This window comes from Amphibalanus amphitrite, unplaced genomic scaffold (genome assembly GCF_019059575.1).
Source record: "Amphibalanus amphitrite isolate SeventyFive unplaced genomic scaffold, NRLGWU_Aamphi_draft 001644F_arrow, whole genome shotgun sequence".
NCBI lineage: Eukaryota > Metazoa > Arthropoda > Thecostraca > Balanomorpha > Balanidae > Amphibalanus > Amphibalanus amphitrite.
Window position 1 is genome coordinate 35,217 of NW_024883137.1, and position 23,519 is coordinate 58,735.

Sequence of the window (23,519 nt, forward strand, 5' to 3'; positions counted from 1 at the left end):
AATCTAAAAAGAAATAGATAAGAGTACCTAATTTCAGAAGCAAACAGGTATTTCTTTTTCCTCGCACAGGTCAATGCTGATGTAATTGGATGTCATCCAAGATTAAATATCTCAGTCATCTTTTTCGATGTGCCTAGCGAATGCAACCGTCTATCACTGAAAATTAAAAGGGCGTTCCAGGACGGAAACGGATAGTGTCCACTGTTCACCATTATATGCCACAAAATGTGAGCTGCCAGTCCATTTCCATCTCGTCCTTCCATAATCAATACTCAAATAACTGCACGCTTCAACGGAACTCAGTACGGAACACAGTAGCGTACGCACTAGAAGTTGCGTTACGCAACCCTTGCCCGTGTCTTCTCAAAATACTTCATCTGTCATATGACGTCATCGATACATCATCATTGGTGACGAAGCCTCGTTCCTGGTATCGGGGACTGCCTTCCTTCCGCACAGCTGCAGGGCCGCCTCGGCAGCGAGAGGGCCGGAAAGACCGCCCCGGCGGCACCCGAAGTAGGCGCCCTCCCTCGCTCCCGCAGAGCCGGTCCGATCACCGGTACCATCAGTCCGCCGTCAGACACCGCCGCGACAGGAATGGCCCGCGCGCTCCAGGTGCTGCTGGGCCTCTGTGCGCTCCTGCTGGTCGTCGCAGCACAAAGTAAGGCCTCGAGGTCGGGAAAACTAACTTTAGTTATTAGTTGGATGTGTATTTTTCTATAATTTGATTTTAGTGTAGGTACTATGGGTGAGCTCGATTATGCTATTTGCTGTGTTACATATATAACATACATACCTAAGTGATATAAAAGACTCATCAGTGACATCACTCAGGTGTGCCTGCTCATTACGAGTTCTTGATGTGTTTATCACTGGCGTAAAATAATCAACTGATATTTTTCAGACTAATTTATGCTGCTGCATTAAAAAAACTTCAAAAAATGCATGCGTCAGTTCTATGATGTTTTCATTCGTTCATCCAACCATCATATTTTCGTCCAATTCATTCAATCACCAACCCATTTTTCCTACGTCCATTCATTCATTCATTCATTCATTCATTCATTCATTCATTCATTCATTCTTTGTAACCATGTGATCTTAGGTACACGTATATCTCAGTCGAATCGCGTAACGTCTTCATGGTAGATTGTAAATAATGTTCACTTTATACCTATAATGACAGCTAAGATATGGATGAAATACATTCATTACGCACTGTGACAGCTTATTTTTTTTTCGTGTAACGTACTTATTCAAAACAGTTGATGACTCTAATATGTAATGGGTGTTGGAACTGTGGGTTTTGTGTACAACTTTGTGACCGTGCCGCTCACACCATACTCCGGTCCGACTATGCAGGCAGGACCTGCCAGTTGAATGGCAAGAGCGGGACGTGTCTCATCATCCGGGAGTGTCCGGCTAATGTGGCGCTCTGGAGGCAGCGTCAGATACGGCAGCTGCGGCAGGCACTGGCCGCGTGCGGCTCCTCCACGCCCAGCGCCACGGCGCCCATGGTGAGTGTGAAGGCCTGGGTGGGATCTGGGGTCTGCCTGGGTCCTGGGGGTGGGGTCTGTCTGGGACCTGGGGTCTGGAGTCTTGTCTGGGTCCTGGGGGTGGGGTCTGCTTGGAGTCTGGGGTCTGGGGTCTGCCCGAGAGCTGGGTCCTGCGGTCTGTCTCAAGTCTGGGGTCTGGGGTCTGCCTGGGTCCTGGGGTCTGGAGTCTTGTCTGGGTCCTGGGGGTGGGGTCTGCTTGGAGTCTTGGGTCTGGGGTCTGCCCGAGACCTAGGTCCTGCGGTCTGTCTCAAGTCTGGGGTCTGGGGTATCCCTGGGTCCTGGGGTCTGGGCTCTGTCCGCCGGCCGGGTCCTGGGATCTGTCACTCAGGTACCGGGTTGGCACGGTTTAGGCTGCGGTAATGATGACAGAGGGCCCGGGAGAGGCCAATGGAGGGTTACATTGCACTGGTGATCTCTCCGTCTTTCTGTTCTGACTCCCTCCCGCTTCCTGTCTCCATTCCTTCCCTCTTCTCACTCTCACTCACTCTCTCTCTCTCTCTCTCTCTCTCTCTCTCTCTCTCTCTCTCTCTCTCACTCTCTCTATCTCTATCTCTCTCTCTTCTCCCTCTCTCTGTCCCTCTCTCTATTACACCCCCACTCGCCCCTCTTGCCGACAGTGCTGTCCGGACAGTATGGACTCGCGCATTTCGCTGCCGTCGGTTACGCAGCCCGCTCGGTTCCGAAACCACCCCCTCTGCGGCCAATCCGACTTCCAACCGAGTCGTATCGTAGGAGGCGAGCCCGTCCGCCGGCTGGCTGACTTCCCTTGGATGACGGCACTGAAGTGGCCCACCACCGGGTTTCGATGCGGAGGTGCCCTGCTCAATGAGCGATGGGTGCTGACGGCGGCTCACTGCATTACCGAAGGCGGACCGTGAGTTTACTAAAGGGGAGCCGTGAACAGATTGAAAGGGGAGCCGTGAGTTAACTGAAAGGGGACCCGTGAGTTTATTGATGGTGGGCCGTGAGTTTACTGATGGGGGTGTGAGTTTAGAGGGGAGAAGGGGGGCATGTATTTTTGACGGCAAACCGTGAGATTATTCGCTTCAGCCTGTATCTACTCAATATCTGTCCGTTCCAGTATTTTATTTCCAATGACTTCCCAGTGTCCTTTCTAAGTTGTACCTATCTGTCATCTCCGTTCCAGTCTGATTTGACCATTGTTTGTTTATTCCAGTCTGTATCTAACCAGTGTCTACCCCTCCCACCCAGGGTGGCAGCTCGTATCCGTGACCTTGACCTCAGCACGGTGATCGATGACGACTTCGGGGATCCGCCGGAGGAGATCCGGATAGCCCGCACCTTTCCGCACCCGGAGTTCCGAAATGTCCGCGGCCGCGGAAATGTTGGTCTGTTCTCCGACGTTGCGCTCCTCAAACTGGACAAGGATGTCTCCTTCTCAGGTAGGGTATGACTGTGATGACACTCGAGATTGCTGATGAACAAGATGGTCAAGCATGTGGTTTTTCGTGGATGTTGAAAAATTCTCAATAAGTGAAAGATGTCCGAAGAACGCTTAGCTGTACTGAAAGAGCGCTGTGTTTTTAATTATTATCGTTTTTCGCTTTAATGTTTTTGCATTTCGAGTTTCTGCGCCATCACAAACAAATCTCAAAGTAGGTGTTGAACCTAACACTGCCCGCAGGCGAACCCGTTTGCACCTATTGTATATGAACCCGTCACGAGCCACCAAACTACTATTCTCGGGGCGTGGTGAGTACGATCTATTATGACTTGCCTTGCATGACTGGACGAATTCTGAAGTTTCATCCAAAAAATGATATTTTAGTGTTTTTTTTTTTGTCACATTTTAGGCGTGACTAAGCCGCTGTGTCTACCCGAGACGACTCGGACTGACTCCGAGTACGAGCGACTGAGGAGGAGCTACATCGCCGGCTGGGGACTCACCTCGTTCCGTGAGTGACTCAATTCGCTCCGGGAGTAACTCAACTCGCTCCGGGAGTAACTCAACTCGCTCCGGGGGTAACTCAACTTTTTCAGTTTTATTAGCATAATACACATAAAAACAAAAGAGAAATTAGAGTAAAATATTTCTGCAGATGCCGTTTCATTGCACATGCCGTCCCGGCCCCGGGGAGAGCTGTGGGATACCTACCTCCCCAGCTCGTTCGTGGAGTAACTTAGCCCATCCGGGAGTAAAGGGCACCGGTATCAAATACAGATTCCTACACTCCAACACTCCACTGTTGAATTTTGAGGTCCGCTGGGCGCTAAGTAGCTACTTAAATGACACCGATGAGTCATGTGATGAGCGTAATACGAGTCATGAATCTTGCTCTTTGTTAACTTAATCACGTAAAACGAGTCACGGGATCTCCAGTTTGGTATATGTACTTACCCATGTAGCATGTGCAACTACCGTGCACTGACAACGGACCCCATTGCTCACCCCCAGAGGGCTCGTCCTCGCCTCGTATGCTGTGGGCGAGTGTGAACATCACCGAACACCAGACGTGCCAGGAGGCCTACCGGCGCACACGGGCCGCCACAGTCATGGATGAGCACATCTGCGCCAATGGGAACGACCTAACCCAGCCGGGCTGCGACCCGGGGGTCAATGACCAGTCCTGCCTGGGAGGCGTCGACGCGTGCGGGGTAGGTGATCACCTGGGTGACGGTTTGGGTGACGAGCTAGGTGGTGTTCTTGACGATGGTTTGAGTAACGAAATGGGTGACAAGCGACAACGGTGCTCAGATAAGGCCTTCTTCCCTCACTAACTCGCCTGTTTGCAAAATCGCTCGGTTGACAGCAGGGTCCCTTTCACGCTTGGCCCTTTTGACCTCCGCTCACGAAACAGAGGGTCCTCTGATACTGCCCTCACTGACCCCCACCTACCGTGCCCCTTAGGGAGACAGCGGAGGTTCCCTGATGCTGCGCCTCGTCCCCTGACTTGCCCGCCTGTTATGTCCCCAGGGCGACAGCGGAGCGGAGGCCCCCTAATTATGCCACTCCCCTCCTTGACCCAACCTTCTGTTATGTCCCCAGGGTGACAGCGGTGGGCCCCTGATGCTGCCACTCCCCTCCTTGACCCAACCTTCTGTTATGTCCCCAGGGCGATAGCGGAGGTCCCCTGATGCTGCGCCTGCCGCGCGGAAACCGTCAGCGCTGGGAAGCGATCGGTATCATCTCCTTCGGCAACGGCTGTGGCAGCCCCACCCAGCCGGGGATCTACGCCAGGGTGGACCACTTCCTTGACTGGATCGCAAAGACAGTCAGCGAAAACTGAATGTTTCAACTGTCACCAGAAGCTGAGGCCCAGACCGTCAACGGAAGATGAGGGTTCGAATGTCAACTTTGAGTGAATGCCAGATCTGTCAACAAGAGCTCAATGTATTAACTGGCAATGGAAGCTGATCGGTCAGTCAGCGAAAACAGTTTATCTAATCCATGACGTGACAGTGATAAACGGCGGACAGTAAACGGAAACTGTCTGGCGTCGAAGAAAACAGTCACCGAAGTTGACTATCAGACGGTCGACTAAAAGCGACTGCCAAAAGAGCGGGGTAGGGGGAATGCGGGACTGAACAAGGAACCGTGTTGTGCTCCTGATGCGGCACCTCTGACTTCTTTGTAGATAGTGATGTGCCTGACCTGTACATAAGTAGTTTTTCATATGAAGCGAGCATGAAAAGTGGAGGTTTTAGTGGTAAAATATCGCCACTTACATTAAGCAGCACGCCGCGGTGATTTAGCGTAAACTGCATTGAATAGACAGTGTCAACTGTCAACCATAACGAACAAATGTAAACGGGTACACATCGAGAAGCAACGCTGTCGTATCGCTACAAATACATACATGATTTGTTGATAAATTTGTTTTTATTTCCGAAACAGTAAACAAGAGTGGAATTCATGTCCCTGTCCAGACCATACAACTTAGCGACACTTGGGCCGGGGAAGTACCGCTTCACTGATCGTACTTTTCTGTCGAGGTTCCTGCACAATGCACATCTATTGATCTCATATACATATAACTAGCATAGTTATATGGATATAAGAAACCTTAGTCTACATTTTGCCAGCATCAGTGACATTTTTCTCAACGATCTGCGCTATTTCAGGCACCTCCAGACACCTATTAAATATAAATGCAGCTAATCATCCAAGCCAGTGCGAGCAAAGCGCAGAACTTGCAAAACAACACGGTAGATCCCCTTACCACATTTCCAGGTTGATTCTTAGGCGGATTTCCTATGTTCCGTATTGCCAACAAAACCAAACGTAAGTCTGTTCCTGGCCGCTGTTTTACACAAAACTTAATTATGTCACCATACCAGGCGAGGAATTGTGGACAGAATGGGCCGGTCATATTCCGATAGCACAACACAGTAGCAAAACAGCTCCGATTCTATACCACATGGACGTCGAATAATAATTCCTAATGTAGCCTCAGACTGTGTGAAACACACTCATCAACAGGCTCGGTACGGGAAACTTAACCTCCGCTGCAGCATAATAACTTCGGACACTGCGTCAAGACATGCCATCATTGCTGTACCACCCTCCACACCGCCGCGCGTTAAATCGCGGTTTATACAGTACGCCCCTATCCGCTCAGACAATTTCGTACTTCTCGGGGAATAGCGACACGTTGACCGAGTGCTTGATGGCTTCGTTCGTATCCACTGACGTAACGCCTGTGACACGAATATCGGCCATGGACTTCTGACTGGTGAATGATACCGTCACCGGGAAAAAATCGCCCGGGGTGCCACCTGTCGGCAGACGGGGGAAGCTCGGATGTCATGCGGCCAGGGAGGCACCTGTTGAGATCACCCACGGAATTTGTGTCGATTTCAAAACCCGCTCAACAGGTAAATCTCATGGTAATATGTTGCAGGTGGGAAAGACCGAGATGATGACATCGCATTCCGAAACGGCACGCAAACAATTATCAGATACCGTCTAATATGCAAGGTTACAAAAAGTCCAGCAATACTGAACACAGTGTTCCCCTCTGACCTGAAAAAAAAACTGGTCAAAGAATATTTACTACTGATAATTGTGAGCACATAAAGAAGAGTTATTAATGGAAACATCCACTGCATAGGTAGTGCATGTTGCACCGGCAACCACACTCCTGAGAGGCCCACACCACATTTCCCGCCTTGGTATACCTACGGAGGTCCCATGCACCCCAGGTTCCCCCTCGCTCAAGGCAGGTCAAAGTGGCATCCCGGCCACCGACACATGATTAGAGATTAGGCCGTAACGTCAGCAGCCTTATATGCGCATAATCATTAACATATGTTTACTGCTGCCTCGAAAGGCCATGGCTGCTTTGAATAAACAACGTATTGAATAAACAACGTATTGAATAAATAAAGTACTCCCTACACCACCGAGGCCTGCACAGTGCACAGGTATTATTGGCAAGCGATGCCGACGGTGCCAAGCTTTGCATCCTAGCTTAGTGTGTGTATTGTTGCAAAAAGTCTGCTACCGAACTGACGCGACTTTCCAGCAGCCGACGCAGTCGGGGTCAGCAGAGATGCGTCTTCGCAGACCCTCCGGTTTGTAAAAGCAGCGGGAAAGTGTGTGTGTGTGTGGGGGGGGGGGGACAAAGCAGCAGGACGAGCTGACCAACGCTTAGACCACTGACCAGCGCTCTGACCAACCGACCAGTGCCTAGACTATTAGTCAAGGCGCTCCAGCCACTCTGCTCCGTACTGGCCAACGCTGCGACCCTCACCAGCGGAACAGCCTCCCACCCGCTCTAACCAGCGTTCTAGCCGCTGTGACCGGCGTTCTAGCCGCTGTGACCGGCGTTCTAGCCGCTGTGACCGGCGTTCCACCCGCTCTAACCAGCGTTCTAGTCGCTCTGACCGGCGTTCTAACCAGTCTAACCGGCGTTCTAACCACTTACCGGCGCTGAACTCCATCGAGCCGGACGCGTTGTCGCCATCCACTATCGGAATGTTCCAGAGCAGCGCGGGTCGCCGAGAGTCGTGTGTGTAGGTTCCGTCACACTCGGCGATTACGGGGTCACCGGTCCCGCGCACCAGCGGCACCTGTCGGCGGCGGATGGAACTTTAGCTTCGAAAACTCGCCGCAAAGACGGGTCATGGGCGGATAGAAAATATGGAAATATCTGATGTTAATGAGCTGGGAGTCATAGCAAACTTCGAAGTATTTTTGCTGAACACATCAAACACGAAAAAAGAGAAAAATGAGACGAAAAAAAATACTTCCACATGAACAGGAACAGCCACATTTCAGACAGGAGCAAAATAAATACAAACGTAATTTCAGTTGGATTACAGTCACAACGGAAGCTATTGCTCAAAGCTCATTTGATTTTTTTTTTCTACCGACGTCTGTCCCTCCCTGGCTGGATATCTCACCGATATGACCACATCGCTGAGCTCCATGTTCTTGTCTTCGAGCGAGTACTCGATGTTGACGTCACAGCCGCCGCTGCCATTCTCTGAGGGCCAGCAATTGATGCTCAGAGGAATGGCCGACTCGTCAGTTGTCTGGTAACGCCATCTGTGGAGAGAAATCGGAAACGGTAGTATTCGACAGACAACACGTGGGTGAAGCCGGGGTATTACGGCGATTTTTTGGGGTTGAGGCAGGGCCGATGAGGTGCCGCAGGCCAGTAGGAATTTTTGGATAGCTGCACCTTTCTACCGATGAAGTTCACACGTTTTCTTATTCTTCCAACAAGTCTAGAACCAACAATAAACCCTTTTTGCCATCTCTGAATTGCTCAAACAGGGCCCCAGCTCCAACTCGCTTATCTAAATCCAAGGAAACAGGCTGGGGCGTTTTTCCGGTATCGTTGTTCTTCATGCAATCACGATATGCCAATCAACAATAACAACATCAAAACGTCTACAATCCCCACTTTTTATCTTTCCGTTTTCAGCAGCCCAAGCTTGCATCTCCTGGTCAGTAGTCATCTCACCCACCTCTATCGGTTTTACTCTAACTCCATCCCGCCCCCCCGATCATCTCACCCACCTCAGCACTCCAACATCTGTGTTGACGGGGAACGGTTTCTGCACGTTCTTCAGTCGGATGGTCGACTGACCCCGGAAGGCGTCCTTGTCCACCTGTGGGTGCGTCTGGGTCTGCAGACCCCGTGTGTCATTGTTGACCACCTGAGGGGAGGGGGGGGGGGTTAGGTCAGCTCAGTGAGGGTTACTTACTTCAGGTCAGGTCAGGTCAGATCAGTGAGGGTGTCGTTACCTCCGTCAGGTCAGACAGGGTCAGCAAGGGCGCGGTTACTTACTTTAGGTGAGGTCAAGCAAGGTTAGTGAGTGTGATTGTTTCAGATTAGGCTAGATCATGACCTCCTTTTATAAAACTGAATAGCATCGGCTTCCCCTAGTCACTTGTACCACGCTCGTTCTTTTTTTTTGTCGAAGCTCCAGGTGCGACAAAAGGCGGAGGGCAGAGGTTCCCATACACGGGCCGTCTTCGGTTTTGCTATATTATGTTTTATTTGCTCATTTTGTTCGGTTCTATCTTCCTCTTTCTCGATTATCAGCACCCACTTCCCGCCCGCCCCCCCCCCCCCCGCAATAAAAAAAAACGCTTGAAAACAAGTAAATGAATGATTTTTTTATCACAATAAAAATATATTTGTCTAGAAGCATAATTCGGCAGAGCAGTACCCTCCTCTCACAGCCCATTTCTGCGCACTGAGTAAAGCTTCAGCAGCTGAATTGACAAAAGCACAGCGCTCCAGGCACCGAAGTCTCTAACCATCCGCCTGTCAGCGCACTGAGTGCCTGACATCGCTGATGGTAAAGTTGTGAGCCAAGAACTTCATTTCATTGGACCCACTATTTATGAAAAAAGAATTGGAAGGTGTTTCGATGACAAGCCAAGCAGGTCATTCAGAGGTCCGCTTGAAGACAGCAGAATTGACACAGGTTCTCCGATATTCAGAGAAACTTCAAAGATTGTCCCCGATCTGTAAGAGAAACAGTTTTTATTACGCTGGTGAGACCAACTTTAGAATATGCGAGCTGTGTATGGGATTCGTGTGGTGAGGCTTCGAAAAACGCGATTGAGATGATTCAACGACGAGCAGCTAGATTTGTAATGAATGACTATCTACGGTTTAGTAGCGTTAATGACATGCTGTCAAATATTAACTGGAAACCGCTAGATGTGAGACGAAAGGAGTCTCGTTTGTGTTTGTTATTTAAAATGTATACTGGCGATATTAAAGTAGATGTTAGCGACCTTATATGCCCGCCTTGCTACACTGGGAGAAATGATCATGAAAAGAAAATAAGAAGGATCCAATCTAGAGTCCTTTCATATCACCAATCTTTCTTCCCAAGAACCATACGTGATTGGAATAGTCTTCCCCATAATGTAGTAAATGCAACTTCCTTTAATGAGTTTCGAGAAATGCTATTAGCCTTAAGACCGCAGGAAAGCTAAATAGCTATATTTGATACTTTACGTAACGATAGCTAGAAGACGGTCTCCTGGTTTGAGAAGCTTGAAAAACTTGAGAAATAATGATTGGGTTGTTGCTACACAAAATGTGTTCCATAATGCTCTTACATCTCATGTGTTCATAAAATGACATGAAAATTTAGGAATGTGTGTATCTGTGTTTGCATATTGTGGGTTTAATGTCGAGTGCATATATGCAAGTGTTGCTAGCGCTACATATCATCACCAGGGCCAACTGGCATTTGTGATGACAACTATATGAATACAATGAATAGTAATCACGTGCTGAAACACATCGCCCGCTTTGCACCATAGCATTGCACAACATCCGTCGCTGAAAACGCTCCATCCAACAGAACACTAGCGGTCACTGAGAACTAACAACGTTCCAATTAGCTTAGCTAATAACGAGTGCCACTCAGTGACAGGAATGGACACCTCGTCAAAATCTGCCTTCACAAGGCATTACCAGCACGAATACGAAACCATTCGTTCATTGGGGTTTACGGGCCCGTAACAAGCCTGACCTGCACAAACAAACACAACCAGCACTCTCACTTCGACGAGAGGTGACGTCACTGACAGTGACCTCACTTAAAATCCGGCCCGGGGTGGGGCTTTGAGATTTCGTCGGCCATCTCGCGACACACGGTGTCGTAGCTGGGCGGCGCGGATGGGGAGCGGGGCTCGTAGGGAGGCGGCGCGCCCGGCGGCGTCTCCGGCCGCGGCGGAGCGCTGGGCGCCGGCGCGGCGGCGGGCGGTGGCTGGGACTCCGCCGGGCGGTAGTCGTACTGAGAGTAGGGGATCCGTCGCTGGGTACTGGGCGGACGGTAGCCGTACCTCGAGTACGGCAGCCGTTCGGTGGTCGTACCGGACCTCCCGTCGGCTGTCTGTCCGTCCTCTGTCTCCGGCCGGGTGTCGGTGGACCTTTTTCTGCAGCAGAACCAGCAGAGAAGACAGAGGAGGCCGCAGCCTGCCACCAGGCCCATCACCAGCTTCCTACTGTTGCCCACCCAGTCCCAGGGCTCCTCTGGGTTCGACGCAGCTACAGCGGCGGCGACGGCGAGGAAGGCGGCCGTGGTCGTCGTGGACGGCGGGTACGTCTGTGACATGACGATATCGTTCAGTTGGCAGTACCAGTCGGACTCCTTACCGGAGAGGCAGGAGCAGTACAGGGTGTCCCTCATCGACGTGACGCCACCATTCCGCTCCGTCAGCTCGTTAATACAGTCCACGTAGGTCTCCTCTTTCCTCCAGAAAGTCGGTATTGTTTCTGCGAGTAGCGGTCAGCGGCAAGGACACACCGGCGTATCACACGGCCATTGCCTCACAGTCCAGCCGGCGGACGCCGAGGCTCAATCACAGCCAACGCCGATACTAAACTCACGGCCCGACGCCAGCACAGACAGGTCCGGTTTGGGCGTCCACCCAAGCCCGCCCTCCGGGCACAACAGTGTCCTTGGCACTTGACACTACGCAGTAGTAGCGGCCAGCTAACATCGATCGCGCGACGCCAGAGACATCTAGCGGATGATGTAGAAAATAGTGAGCGAGGACGTACGGTCTTGTTCGAAAGTCGTGCATGATGTGCATGACGGACGGGAGTTTTTTAAATAGCACTTGACCGGCAGCTTTGGGCTGGCCACCCCGGATCATTGACAATGCCTAAGCCATTAGTCACAGCCTGCCACTGGCACAGGGGCGGTCGCAGACTTGGAGTTTGGGGGGGGGGGGGGCAACTTGGCAAAGGGGCCCCTGCGCTGACCCGGGGGGCCCGGTGCTAGCTTAAAGGGGCCCACGGGCGTAGTGCACGGGTGCAGAAATCTAGGCCATGGCCGGTGAAGCGGGGAGGGGGGGGGGTAGGGAGCGGCACCCGAGCGGAGGCTCATTGAGAGCTTTGAGGATGCACCATGTCGAAAAGGTACAGGGACCCGCAGTTGCTACTGTACACATATATTACCAATTTAGAATTGCGCTATTATTTGCTAAGTGCTGGCCATTGGAGAAAGGAAATGTAGCGCAAAGTATGGAGGAATAACACATGTTTGCTCCTAGCACGTATGTTTTGTATAATTCCTCATACCGCAACAGATATTCTTCCAAAACTACAATCGTGCTATTTTTACGCGCCGGTTGCCTCCCCAGAGCCCGTCCTTGGTATCGCCTATAGCTTCCGTTCCCGCTACGTGAATGAAAGTCACGTGACTACTACAGGTTTGCGCTCAGTACTAACACACCTAGCCCGAGGGCCGGTCCGTAGCGGGGAGGGGTAGAACGCCTGAGCTCCAGCGCAGTGGAGGTGGTGGTGGCCCGTATCATAAAGAGGCAACCGTAAGCAGAACTACAATTGCCGCAGTATAAGATTATGATCAAGTTTTCTTTAAATGTATTGATTGACAAGAAAGTGCAATGCTTATCCGATATAATAAAACGGTGTCCAAGGCCTTGGAAGAACTATAAAACATATTCAGCAACGTATAAATTTCTGATACAGGCCATGACCTTTCACCTTGCCTCCGGGGAGGACCGCTCAGGAAGCCACATACCGAACGAATCGAGGCCTCGCATGGCGCGGCGGCAGAGGAGGTGGATAAACCATCGCCAGATCTTTCGGTTACTTATGTTTCCAGAAGAAGGAGGAGGGGTGGAGGGCGAGGACTGTTTTCACCCCACTCACCAATCCTTTCCTTATTAACTTATAGCTTAACGATAAAATGCAACACAATGGTGGCCGTCACGAGATGTAGCGAAGAGTGCCTCAGCCACACCGGTTTTGAGTAAACTTTAAGCATTGGAATTCAGGCCAGTGATCCTGAAGCATTATTTTATTTTAGTCGTGCATAAGCTGGGATAACGTGGTTCAAGTTAATTGCGAAGAAACGGTATGAGTTTTAAAACATTTATGAGGCTAGTCGCGCCAAATAGTAGGTATACGTTTGTTGTAACATGTCAAATAGAATGTTGACGTGCTATCCAGATGATGGAATTTATTTGACACAAAAGTCAAAAAGTGGCATCGTTAGTCATCCTGCATACCTATAAATCGATTCGTCACCTTGGTTCGAGCTCAATAGTTCTTTTCGCGGATGATCGGTTTCGTTTTTTTTTTGGGGGGGGGGGGTACAGTTTATGAGCCAGTAACCACCCTCCCCAGTCCCCCAAACAACAATTGTTGACAAATACTGTGATGGCCTAAAAACTGCCCTCAATTGTGTAACGTAGGGAAGAATGAGGTAAGTTGAGCCGCTTTTTGTTTTTCGTAAGCTACATGGGCTAAATACTGATCATTTTTCTGCGTTTACGGGTTGGACGGACAGAGTGGTCATTGCGCATGTAATGGTGGCCAGAAATGTTTCATACCGCTTATTTTTGTACTGAAAGGCTACGTCAAAAATCATCTTGCACGTTGCTCATCTTACCCCATGGGCGGGGTAAGTTGAGACACGTCGTGGGGAAAGATGAGCATGGATAGAAAAAGCGAACCTCTTCTTTTCCCGGGCGCGGCGAAGAGTGGGCTCTTTTATATACTCCCTGGCATACATACTTATGGCAAAGTTTTTTTCCTCCATCAAAAAGTGACTGTTTAAAGCCTTCCAATAACTCGTCAAGTTTTCTATCACGAAAAAAAATCATTTTATCCTTCAGATAATCTGCAAATCACTTACAACTTGTGTAATCAACAAAGAAAAACAATTTCCTACCATTTTTATTTAGCAGAAACAAGCGCAGCTCAGTTTGGTTTTCGACAGCGGAGACAACAATGGCTTATCCGGCTCATCTTCCCCCAGGTGAAAATGGCTCATCTTGCCCCACCCGTGGCCATTTTCGTTTAATGACACCCGCTAAGGAAAATAACCATGCACCGCAGCTAACAACCATCTCATTTTAAAGGCAAAACATGTCTTAGTTATCAGGGGCGATACCACATGTTACCGGGTGCTGAGCGTGAGAACGTTGCCGTCTCACGTGAAAGACTGCAGCATCGTAGAAGCGAACGGCACATGGAAGCTCAAGTCAGCGCCATAAGAGCTGAGAAACATGGGGTGGCTAAACTTGCCCCTTGGCTCATCTTACCTCACTCTCCTCTATTTGGGGCTCTCAACCTTGATTTGTTAAAGTTATTTGTCTGTTCAGTATAAAAGCTGTCAAATTTGCCATATCATTAAACTTTTATTCAGTTTGTATTTCACATTTATCTAAAATGAACAATTTTGTCACTGGCTTCTTTTATGAATGGAATTGGATGGTCGCATGACTGAACGAATGAATAGCTCCATTTGAGCATCAGCTGAAATCAATCCTAAAATTTAATCTACCAGTCTGCAACGAAAAGGTTTAAAAACCAGTGCCAGTTAAGTGCAGTTTCTAATCTATGCCGTTTTTATTAAGTGTCTCATAGCTCCTTAATCTTGAGCCGCTTCTCTCACGACTCATTTTTGTGGTGCTTACATTGTTCAAGAAGTTATAGTATTCGAGCTCGTTGGTCTTAAAAAATGTTATCGAAGTAAATTAAAGTGCTTCGGGCGTCGGCACTTTAAAACCAATCGATATTTAACCCTCACCCATTTAGGCATTTCTTTTCAGCGTCTTACATGTAGCAGAGGGGCGTAGAAACCCTCAGCCATTCGGCCCTTGATAAAAAGAGCCAGAGCTTCGCTGAAAAATAAAAAGAGCGAGCTGCTCGTGACGAGAGAAATCCGATGATTTGAGGGTCCTGGTCATCGCTGACGAGAAAAAGCCAATTATTTTTATGTCCTGGTCAATGCTGAGATCCTAGGTCACTGATTGACCTCCCAGATCAGGTTAATAACCCAAAAGCACGGAAAATTGGGTCCTGCTAGAATTTCTACAATTGAAGTTTGCTAGGACTTGGCTTGCTTCTGACTCCGAATTTGCACTTGCTTTGATCAAAGATGTTGTATCAAAACATTTGGGGTAGGACGGGTCACGCCAGATCACCCATTAGGCGTTCTGCCGGCTATCCATAGAATGTTAACCAGCACTTACAGCCTTGCAACATATTGCATAGGCACTATAACTGATACCTAAGTATGCCTAGTTTTCAAATGCTAAAATGGGTGCTAAATTTCAAACCAACACTTCCTAAAAACCACAGTAAAAAGGTGTAAATTTAAGGAAGTTAACCGAGATCATTTCAAGTAAATGACCTTAACCTGAGTTTCACGTGACCTTGGCACCCACAACAATCAATGAGACAAACATTAGATAGTATATTTCACATGTTGTCACGTTGCTAATCACGAAACGACTATGGAAACACACAGAAGATGTGCGCTGACTTTCAATTGTTATTCTGGCCTGACATGATCTTGAGAAAAATAATCACAGGTTAAAGGTAATTTGGTTCAGGGATTTAAAATTCTCAGACAAGATGCAAAAATGATAAGGGCTGTTCAATTTTCCGGGAAGTTGTAAAATTGATTAACTCCAGGGCACCAAAGAATCGTCGCAATCCTTCGCTTTGCCGCGATTTATTGGTGAAAAACAGGGGTCGCGGTCTACTTACCTCTACTTATATGTGTGGTGAGGGCTAATATTCATTTTATCACTGTTGATGAATGTGCAACAATTTCTATATGAACTGAGACCAGTCCATATGAGTATGTTTTTCTCACGGACAATGACAATATAAAAACAATGCAAATAAAACCAAACGTTTCGGACATCAACGTGCCTTCGTCAGTGGAGACAAATGAGTATAGGTTTAACATCGATGAGAACTAAATGCGGCACCGTCTCGGTCTGGCCAGCCGGGTTGCCGATAAAATACACAAATGTTTATAAGCTTCCATGATGTGCTTAAAAAACTGCTGAAAATATATCTTTAACCCTCGCCCGCACATGCCATTTTCCCATCCTAGAACGCACATGGGGGGGGGGGGGTGGTTGCCACCCCCCCCCCGCGCCATTTCGTTCCTGTTGGAGATAGAGCTTAGGGATAAAGACCAAAAAGATTCTTTGGGAAGAGACAAATCCAATGATACCCAGTTTTACCTCCTCAGGTCAGTCATTGACCTTCCAGGTCAGGTCAAACTAAAAAATGTTGCTGTTTTGGGTCACCGTTGGATATCAAGTGCGCTGCTCATCAAATACAGATGACGATGCTGTTTTCTGGTGCCAAGCCAGCTAGAACCTCTTTGTCACACTACCCGACCAGAATTTTGCTGCTGAGGTCATTTCAGGTCAAGTTAGGTCAAGGTCAATTATATGTGTTTGTATGTCTGTGTGTATACTGATGTGTGCACCGATTGTTTTTGGGTCCATATTACATGAAATCATGATCTGAGAAGCTTTTACCAAAAATGCAGTCAAAAAACTTCACAAAAAGTAAATTCAGCTTGCCTAAAACGCAATTATCTTAGATGACCTAGGTTGACCTTGACCCTGACCTTGACCCCTGTACATCGTCGAACAACATGTTCCATGATAGGTGGGAGGTAAGACTGGCAAAAAAGGCCGAAATCAGGGTGTCAAAAGCCCACAAGGCCCATGGCAAACGCAAGATGTTGAGAATTGGCCATTTGGGTCATGACATGACCTGAAAAACCAGGTCATATCTCCAAAACCAAAAATCACAGAAACTTGAAATTTTCAGTCGACATCAAGAAAGGATAGAGGAGCAGCTATACGAAAAATCAGCTTTCTAGCTCTAAAAATGTCGAGTGCAGAGCAGAAAGACTACCTGGGGGGGGGGGGTGGCAACCACCCCCCCCCCCATGTGCGGGCGAGGGTTAATTAAAAAATAAAGATAACTACTTCATCGATTTTATCGAAAGTAAACATGTATGCCTAATTACTTATTTCTTGCCACTGACGGAGTCACTTTTTTGTGCGAAACGTCTGATTTTATTCGCATTGTTATTGTATTGTCATTCCCTGTGAGAAAAAAAGGATAACTCTTCAGTTAGTAACCATAAGTAGCGTGGCACGCCACTCTACATTTATAGTTGTATAGTCTCATCTAATTCTCTCTCTCTCTCTCTCTCTCTCTCTCTCTCTCTCTCTCTCTCTCTCTCTCTCTCTCTCTCTCTCTCTCTCTCTCTCTCTCTCTCTCTCTCTCTCTCTCTCTCTCTCTCTCTCTCTCTCTCTCTCTCTCTCTCTCTCTCTCTCTCTCTCCTCTCTCTCTCTCTCTCTCTCTCTCTCTCTCTCTCTCTCTCTCTCTCTCTCTCTCTCTCTCTCTCTCTCTCTCTCTCTCTCTCTCTCTCTCTCTCTCTCTCTCTCTCTCTCTCTCTCTCTCTCTCTCTCTCTCTCTCTCTCTCTCTCCTCTCTCTCTCTCTCTCTCTCTCTCTCTCTCTCTCTCTCTCTCTCTCTCTCTCCTCTCTCTCTCTCTCTCTCTCTCTCTCTCTCTCTCTCTCTCTCTCTCTCTCTCTCTCTCTCTCTCTCTCTCTCTCTCTCCTCTCTCTCTCTCTCTCTCTCTCTCTCTCTCTCTCTCTCTCTCTCTCTCTCTCTCTCTCTCTCTCTCTCTCTCTCTCTCTCTCTCTCTCCTCTCTCTCTCTCTCTCTCTCTCCTCTCTCTCTCTCTCTCTCTCTCCTCTCTCTCTCTCTCTCTCTCTCTCTCTCTCTCTCTCTCTCTCTCTCTCTCTCTCTCTCTCTCTCTCTCTCTCTCTCTCTCTCTCTCTCTCTCTCTCTCTCTCTCTCTCTCTCTCTCTCTCTCTCTCTCTCTCTCTCTCTCTCTCTCTCTCTCTCTCTCTCTCTCTCTCTCTCCCTCTCTCAACAGCGAAACGGCTTATTGTAACACAATTCACTGTGTATACGAAACCTATGTATAAGTCCCTAAAAATAATTCTATTTACAACTTTTAAAAGATACAGCTTATACAGCTTGGGCATACAATTCTTTCTGCGTTAAGATAATATTAATTTATCTCCCCAGAATATGGTAAATTAGTGCTGCTGAAGTTCGCTTTCGAAGCGTCTCCTCCAGGCATTCCACAGCTCTCGTGCCATTTTGGATCACGAAACATGGCTGGGCGCAGGACAGGTCGTCTGCGAGCTTGGACGGACCACGTGACCAACTCCTCCACTCCCTCTCACTCCCGTCCCCTTCCCCAGCAGGGCGTCCGATCTAACTGCGCTCCAGGCAGTCGGCTCGGTCCGACCCTCCCCAAGGTCGAGCCACGGCCCGGTGCCGCCTGAGTTTGTGCCGAGTGCAAAACTGGAGCAGTAACTAGCGCCGGAAATAGTAGTCAGCACGACCATCGTCAGATGGCAGGAGTAAATGGAATAAGCGGTTCCAGGTTTCAGAAGGAATGGGGCAGGAAAAAGCGCTGAAAACAATGTTTTGCTGATAAAGCCATAAAAAGTTCACTGAATTAGGAGAGCAGCACATCAGTTTAAAGCCCTTCAGATGGTGGTTTTAATAAGCGCACAATAATTTCCCAATTCGCCTCCAACGGTGTCACAGGCAAAGAATACGCTGAAATACTAGTGTGTACAGAAGCAACTGCGGGTCCCTGTACCGAAAAGTGCATTTTGAAGCATTGATTATGTCAATAATTCACGCAACTGTGAATGGACTACCGCAAAAGTAAAGGCGGCTAACTTTGCCATTTTCTTTGCAAAAAAACTTTGCCATTTTTTAACCCGCGCCCCGCTGGGGGGGGCAGAATCTGCCCCCCCTCCCGTTTTTCGCCAATAACTTCTAAACGCGTTACGCCAGCGACGTCAAACTTTCAGTACCTTATCATACATCAATTTGACACGTTCCCTGAAAATTTGAGCGAAATCCGTCGGAAATTTTTTGAGAAATTGACGTTTTAGTGACGTCATGTTCGCCATTTTCGCCTCAAAAACGGCAAAATTTCAAACGCCGCTAACATCTTCATTTTTAAAGGAATCAAGACGTAACAAAAAAGGTTATACGTGATTCTTCTTTGTCTATCAAATGGCTATCTCGGTTTTTTGAAAATTTTGGATTTTGGCCAAAAATTTTCCAAAAAACTGACTTTTTTGGGAAAATATTTATAAAATCCAAAATTTTGAGTTTATCAAAAAAAACGGAATATATGTCAAAGAAGTGGTCTATGTGCACCTACATACCAATTTTTAGAAGAATCGGTTCAAAATGTGGGAGTTATTCAAAATTTTATGACGTCACGACGCACAAATTTTTTGAAAAATGATTTTTTTTGGAAGTTCTAGACCTCGTACGGAAACAAAAATAGCACCATTCGATTTGCCGTGAAAAACTGCATCGGATAGACACCTTTTTAGGCCTTAACAACCAACTTCAAAATTTGACCTCACTTGACCTGACCTTGAACTGACCTCGACCTGAAATTCATCCAGAGGTGGTCCATATCACTTATTGAGTGTGCCTATTGAATTCCATGAGTAAAATGACCCATAAAACATGTGTCGCACATGCCCTTTTCTATATTTTGTTTTTGGTGACCTGACCTGACCTGACCTGACCTTGACCTTGACCTTTGAATGACATTGTGTGCAACGAATATTGTCTTGGTAGTCTAAGAACACGTTTTGGGCAATCAGTCTCAGTCCATTCTTCGGCAACTACGGTGCAAGGCCGATACTGTAGAAACTTGCATTTTGTACCCTTGACCTGACCTTGACCTGACCTCTGACCTACTTAAGCAAAAAATTTGGGCTCTTAAGATCCGCCTTGTTGAGAGCTTTCGATTGCCGTTTTCCCCGTCTTTCTACGACCATCGGTTCGGAAGTTAGACAGGGGGGGCAGAATCTGCCCCCCCCCCCAGCAGGGCGCGTATGGCTGAATAGCCCAGCGGGGCGCGGGTTAAGATCATCGTGCTAAAACTTTTAACAGTGGGTCATCGGTATCTGTTCACTGTTCAATCACATGTGTTCCGACTTCCGTTTAATCTTTTTTTTTTTTTGCTTGAGCACAAATGCAAATTTTGACGACCATTACAGTAGCAAATGCTTCGAAAGACGGATAGTGGGCAAAATATCCTAAATTTGTCGTGCTGCATGGAAAGTAGTGTTGCTGAGGAAAGGGGGTTTTGTTCCAGATTATTGTGGATGCAGAATACATTGTCTGCACTCACTGCAGAATTATTGTTGGTGCAACTGCGCCCACTGCACCCATGGTTCCTACACTTATGGGCCCATCGATAGCGCTTCGGCGATACCTATCGCCTAGAGGCTGCAATGGGGCCCTTAGAGTACGGTGTCAGACCCCCAGAGGCCGGCGTTGGACCCAAGGGTCAGCGAAGGGCCTCAAAGGCCCCAGGTAGGGCCCCAGAGGCTGATGTGGGCCTTCATAAGCAAGTGCGTGACGCCCAAAGGTAAGGCTTGAGCCCCCCAGAGAACATAATAGGGCCATCAGTGGCCGGTTGTAGAGACCTCATAGGCCAGTTTGTGGGCCCCTCAGAGGCTAGTGTGGGGCCTCAGGTGTCGCTATGAGGCACTTAAAGACCGGTATGGGTCCTCAGAAGCCGGCATCGATCCTTCAGAAGCCAGTACGGGGCCCTCAGAGGCTTATAAGGGCAGTTTCGGTCCCAGAGACAGAAATGGGACCATCAGAGGCCGGTGTGGGTCGTGGGACCTTTAGAGGCTGGTTTGGGCTCTTAGGGGCCAGTTTAGAGCCCTCAGAGACCGAATTGGGCACTCAGAGGTTAATATGGGTCCTTACAGGCCAGCATGGAGCCCTCAGAGGTTAGGGTGGGGCCCTAAAAGACCGACATGGGCCGGCGTTGGATCCCAGAGGCCAGAAGAGGGCCCTCAAAGGTCAAGATGGGCCATCAGACTAGGCCGATGCGGGCCCTTAGAGGTCGGCATCAGGTCTTCAGAAGCCCGTGCGGGGCCCTCAGAGGCTAAGGTGGGTCCTTACTCCTTACAGGCCAGCACGGGCCCTCAGAGGTCAGTGTGGGGCCCTAAAAGGCCAGCATGGGCCGGCGTTGGACCCCAGAGGCCAGCGGAGGGCCCTCAAAGGCCAAGATGGGCCCTCAGACGCCGATGCGGGCCCTGAGCGGCCGGCATTGGGTCATCAGAATCCAGTGCGGGGGGCCCTCAGAGGCTAACGTGGGTCCTTACAGGCCAGCATGGGCCCTTAGAGGTCAGTGTGGGGCCCTAAAAGGCCGGCATCGGCCGGCGTTGGACCCCAGAGACCAGCGGAGGGCCCTCAAAGGCCAAGATGGGCCCCCAGAGGCCGATGCTGGCTCGACATCGGGTCTACAGAATCCAGTGCGGGGCCCTCAGAGACACTTAAAGGCTAGTCTTGGGACTCGAGAGACAGAAATGAGGCCACCAGAGGCCGGTGTGAGGCTTTCAGACGCCGGTTGGGCCCCTGAGGCCGGTTTAGGGGCCCTCAAAGGCCAGTGGAGGGCCCTCAGAGGTCAATACGGGTCCTCAGCGGTCAATGTGGACGCTTGACCGCCACTGAAGGGCCCTCAGAGGTCAGTGTAGGACCCTCAAAGACTGGTATGGGAGCTGTTAATTGCTGGCGTGGGTTTCTCGAGCCTCATGACAATCGAATACGGGCCAGGGCCCCATACGGCCATGGGGGCCCATCGGTTGTTTGGGGGGGGGGGGGCAAATGATATGATGGCCCCCCCCCCCCCTGATTTGCCTTTGGGGGGGGGGCCATGGCCCTGATGCCCCCCCCCCCCCCACTGCGACCGCCACTGCACTGGCAGGAACAACAGCATACAGCCCCCGCTGGCCAAAACATCCTGCTCTGACTATCCAATACAGTTTGCGGAATCAGTTCACAGATAAACAACGAGTGCAAAATTATCGACAATAGCTACCATAAGCACCCAACAAATGTACCCAACCATAGTCCTTTGGTATACTGCAGAGGTCTATTTTCCGCCCCCAACCAGTCGTATTTCGGCGCACTGAACGCCTGCCAACGCTTTTGGCATGTTTATTGTTTATGAGCCAAGAACTACGTGACCTTTATGGAAAAGCCGAAAGGTTATGTTCCCGTTTATAACACAAGCCAATTAGGTCAGCCGGATGCCAATGTGTGTGGCAGCTGATTGGACGCCGACACTTAGATATGGACACTTATCACGCGAACTCAACGAACGTTCTTCGAAATGGACAATGGATAGTTAAAACATGGGTCGCAGTCGTGCGCTGGGATATATTGTTCGCTTTGCACCCTTGCACTGCACAACAACCATCGCTCCTGAGTCATGTAGAAAGCTGGCAAGTGGCAGTTATTGAGAACTAACAACGTCGCAGTTATCACGAGATCCATCTACCCCGCGACATGAGGGAGTCAACACCTCGTCAATTTCCCTTCCATGAAGATCGTCAGCGCGAATACTTGATCACAATACTTCGGAACAAGCAGGGCTGCGGAGTCGGTGGATTTTCGGCGACTCCGACTCCGATTCCGACTCCGGCTTTGAAAAACCAGCTCCGACTCCGACTCCGACTCCGGGCAGAATTGTCGACTCCGACCGACTCCAACTCCCGACTCCGACTCCGCAGACCTAGCAGGGCTGCGGAGTCGACAGATTTTCGGTGACTCCGACTCCGACTCCGGCTCGGGTTTCTAAAATCGACTCCGACTCAGACTCCAACTCCGGTCACAACTGTCGACTCCGACCGACTCCGACACTGACTCCGCAGCCCTGGGAACAAGCCTAGCCTTCTGTAGTAATAAGTACAACCAACACACGCTCAATTCAACGAGATGACGTCATTCGCCGACCGTGACGTCACTTACAGTCCGGTCCAGAATGGGGCTTCGAGAGCTCAGCGGTCATCTGGCGACACGCAGCCTCATAGCTGGGCGGTGCAGTCGGAGCCACAGCCTCGTAAGGGGGCGGCGCGTCCAGAGACGTCTCTGGCCGCCGCGGTGCCTCTGGCGGCGGGGGCGGCGGCGGCGGGGGCGGCGGGGCCTCGGGCGGTGGTGTCTGCAGCCGCGGTGGCGCAGTGCTGGGTGCCGGCAGACGGACAGACAGCGGCTGGAAGTCTGCCGGACGGGCCCCTGGCCTGTCCGACCGCGAGTCGGCCGGCTCTGGGCGGAATCCCGACGGCCGGTACCCGTGCCGAGAGTACGGGACCCGCTCAGTTATCACCGTGCCCGACCTCTGTCTGCTCGAACTGGCCGCCCTCTGCCAGCAGCACAGGCAGAACATGCATACGAGACTGCAAAGCGCCATCACCAGCATCACCAGCTTCACAATGCTCTCCAGCAGCTCGATCGGGCTCTCCGGAGCCGGGAGCGCCGTCGTTGTTGTCATCGTCGCCGTTGTCATGGAAACGGGTACAGCTTGGACGTGTCGATGTTGTTTAGTTCGCAGTACCAGCTGGACGCCATGCCGGAGAGGCACGAGTAGAACATGGTGTTCCCGAATGAGGTGAAGTCACCACCCTTCCTCTGTTCGTCCAGACACTCCAGATACGATTTCTGTTTCTCTCTTAACGTCGCCATGGTGCCTGTGTGCGGCGGCGGTGAGCGATTATGACAACTGGACGCCGCCAGTGTAGGCATCACAAACTCGTCACCAGGGCTGAGGGTCGATGGATTTTCGGTGACTCCGACTCCAGCTTCTAAAAACCG

General features: G+C 49.8%; 2 protein-coding genes across 2 annotated transcripts in view; one reads left to right on the top strand and one right to left on the bottom strand.

The window, feature by feature from the left end:
- Positions 1-5,386, top strand: LOC122374347 (venom protease-like). The gene is made up of 7 exons (XM_043353036.1): positions 1-661; positions 1,363-1,517; positions 2,174-2,430; positions 2,769-2,959; positions 3,371-3,472; positions 3,973-4,172; positions 4,631-5,386. The coding sequence occupies exons 1-7, from the start codon at positions 598-600 to the stop codon at positions 4,802-4,804; spliced, it is 1,143 nt and encodes a 380-aa protein (XP_043208971.1). The 5' UTR covers positions 1-597; the 3' UTR covers positions 4,805-5,386.
- The window catches only part of LOC122374346 (coatomer subunit delta-like), a 23,421-nt gene continuing 5,280 nt past the window's right edge, over positions 5,379-23,519 (bottom strand). The window contains exons 5-8 of the mRNA XM_043353035.1: positions 8,545-8,684; positions 7,923-8,067; positions 7,445-7,589; positions 5,379-6,293 (exon numbers count right to left, since the gene is read on the bottom strand). Of these exons, the coding sequence (XP_043208970.1) occupies positions 6,133-6,293; positions 7,445-7,589; positions 7,923-8,067; positions 8,545-8,684 (591 nt within the window). The 3' untranslated portion in view covers positions 5,379-6,132. The remainder of the gene's footprint in view (positions 6,294-7,444; positions 7,590-7,922; positions 8,068-8,544; positions 8,685-23,519) is intronic.

Excerpts from the sequence above, each read along its gene's own strand:
- LOC122374347 (XM_043353036.1), top strand. The coding sequence starts at position 598 with ATGGCCCGCGCGCTCCAGGTGCTGCTGGGCCTCTGTGCGCTCCTGCTG. Across the intron at positions 2,431-2,768 it reads TGCATTACCGAAGGCGGACC|GGTGGCAGCTCGTATCCGTG; the intron begins GTGAGTTTACTA and ends CCTCCCACCCAG. Across the intron at positions 3,473-3,972 it reads CTGGGGACTCACCTCGTTCC|AGGGCTCGTCCTCGCCTCGT; the intron begins GTGAGTGACTCA and ends GCTCACCCCCAG.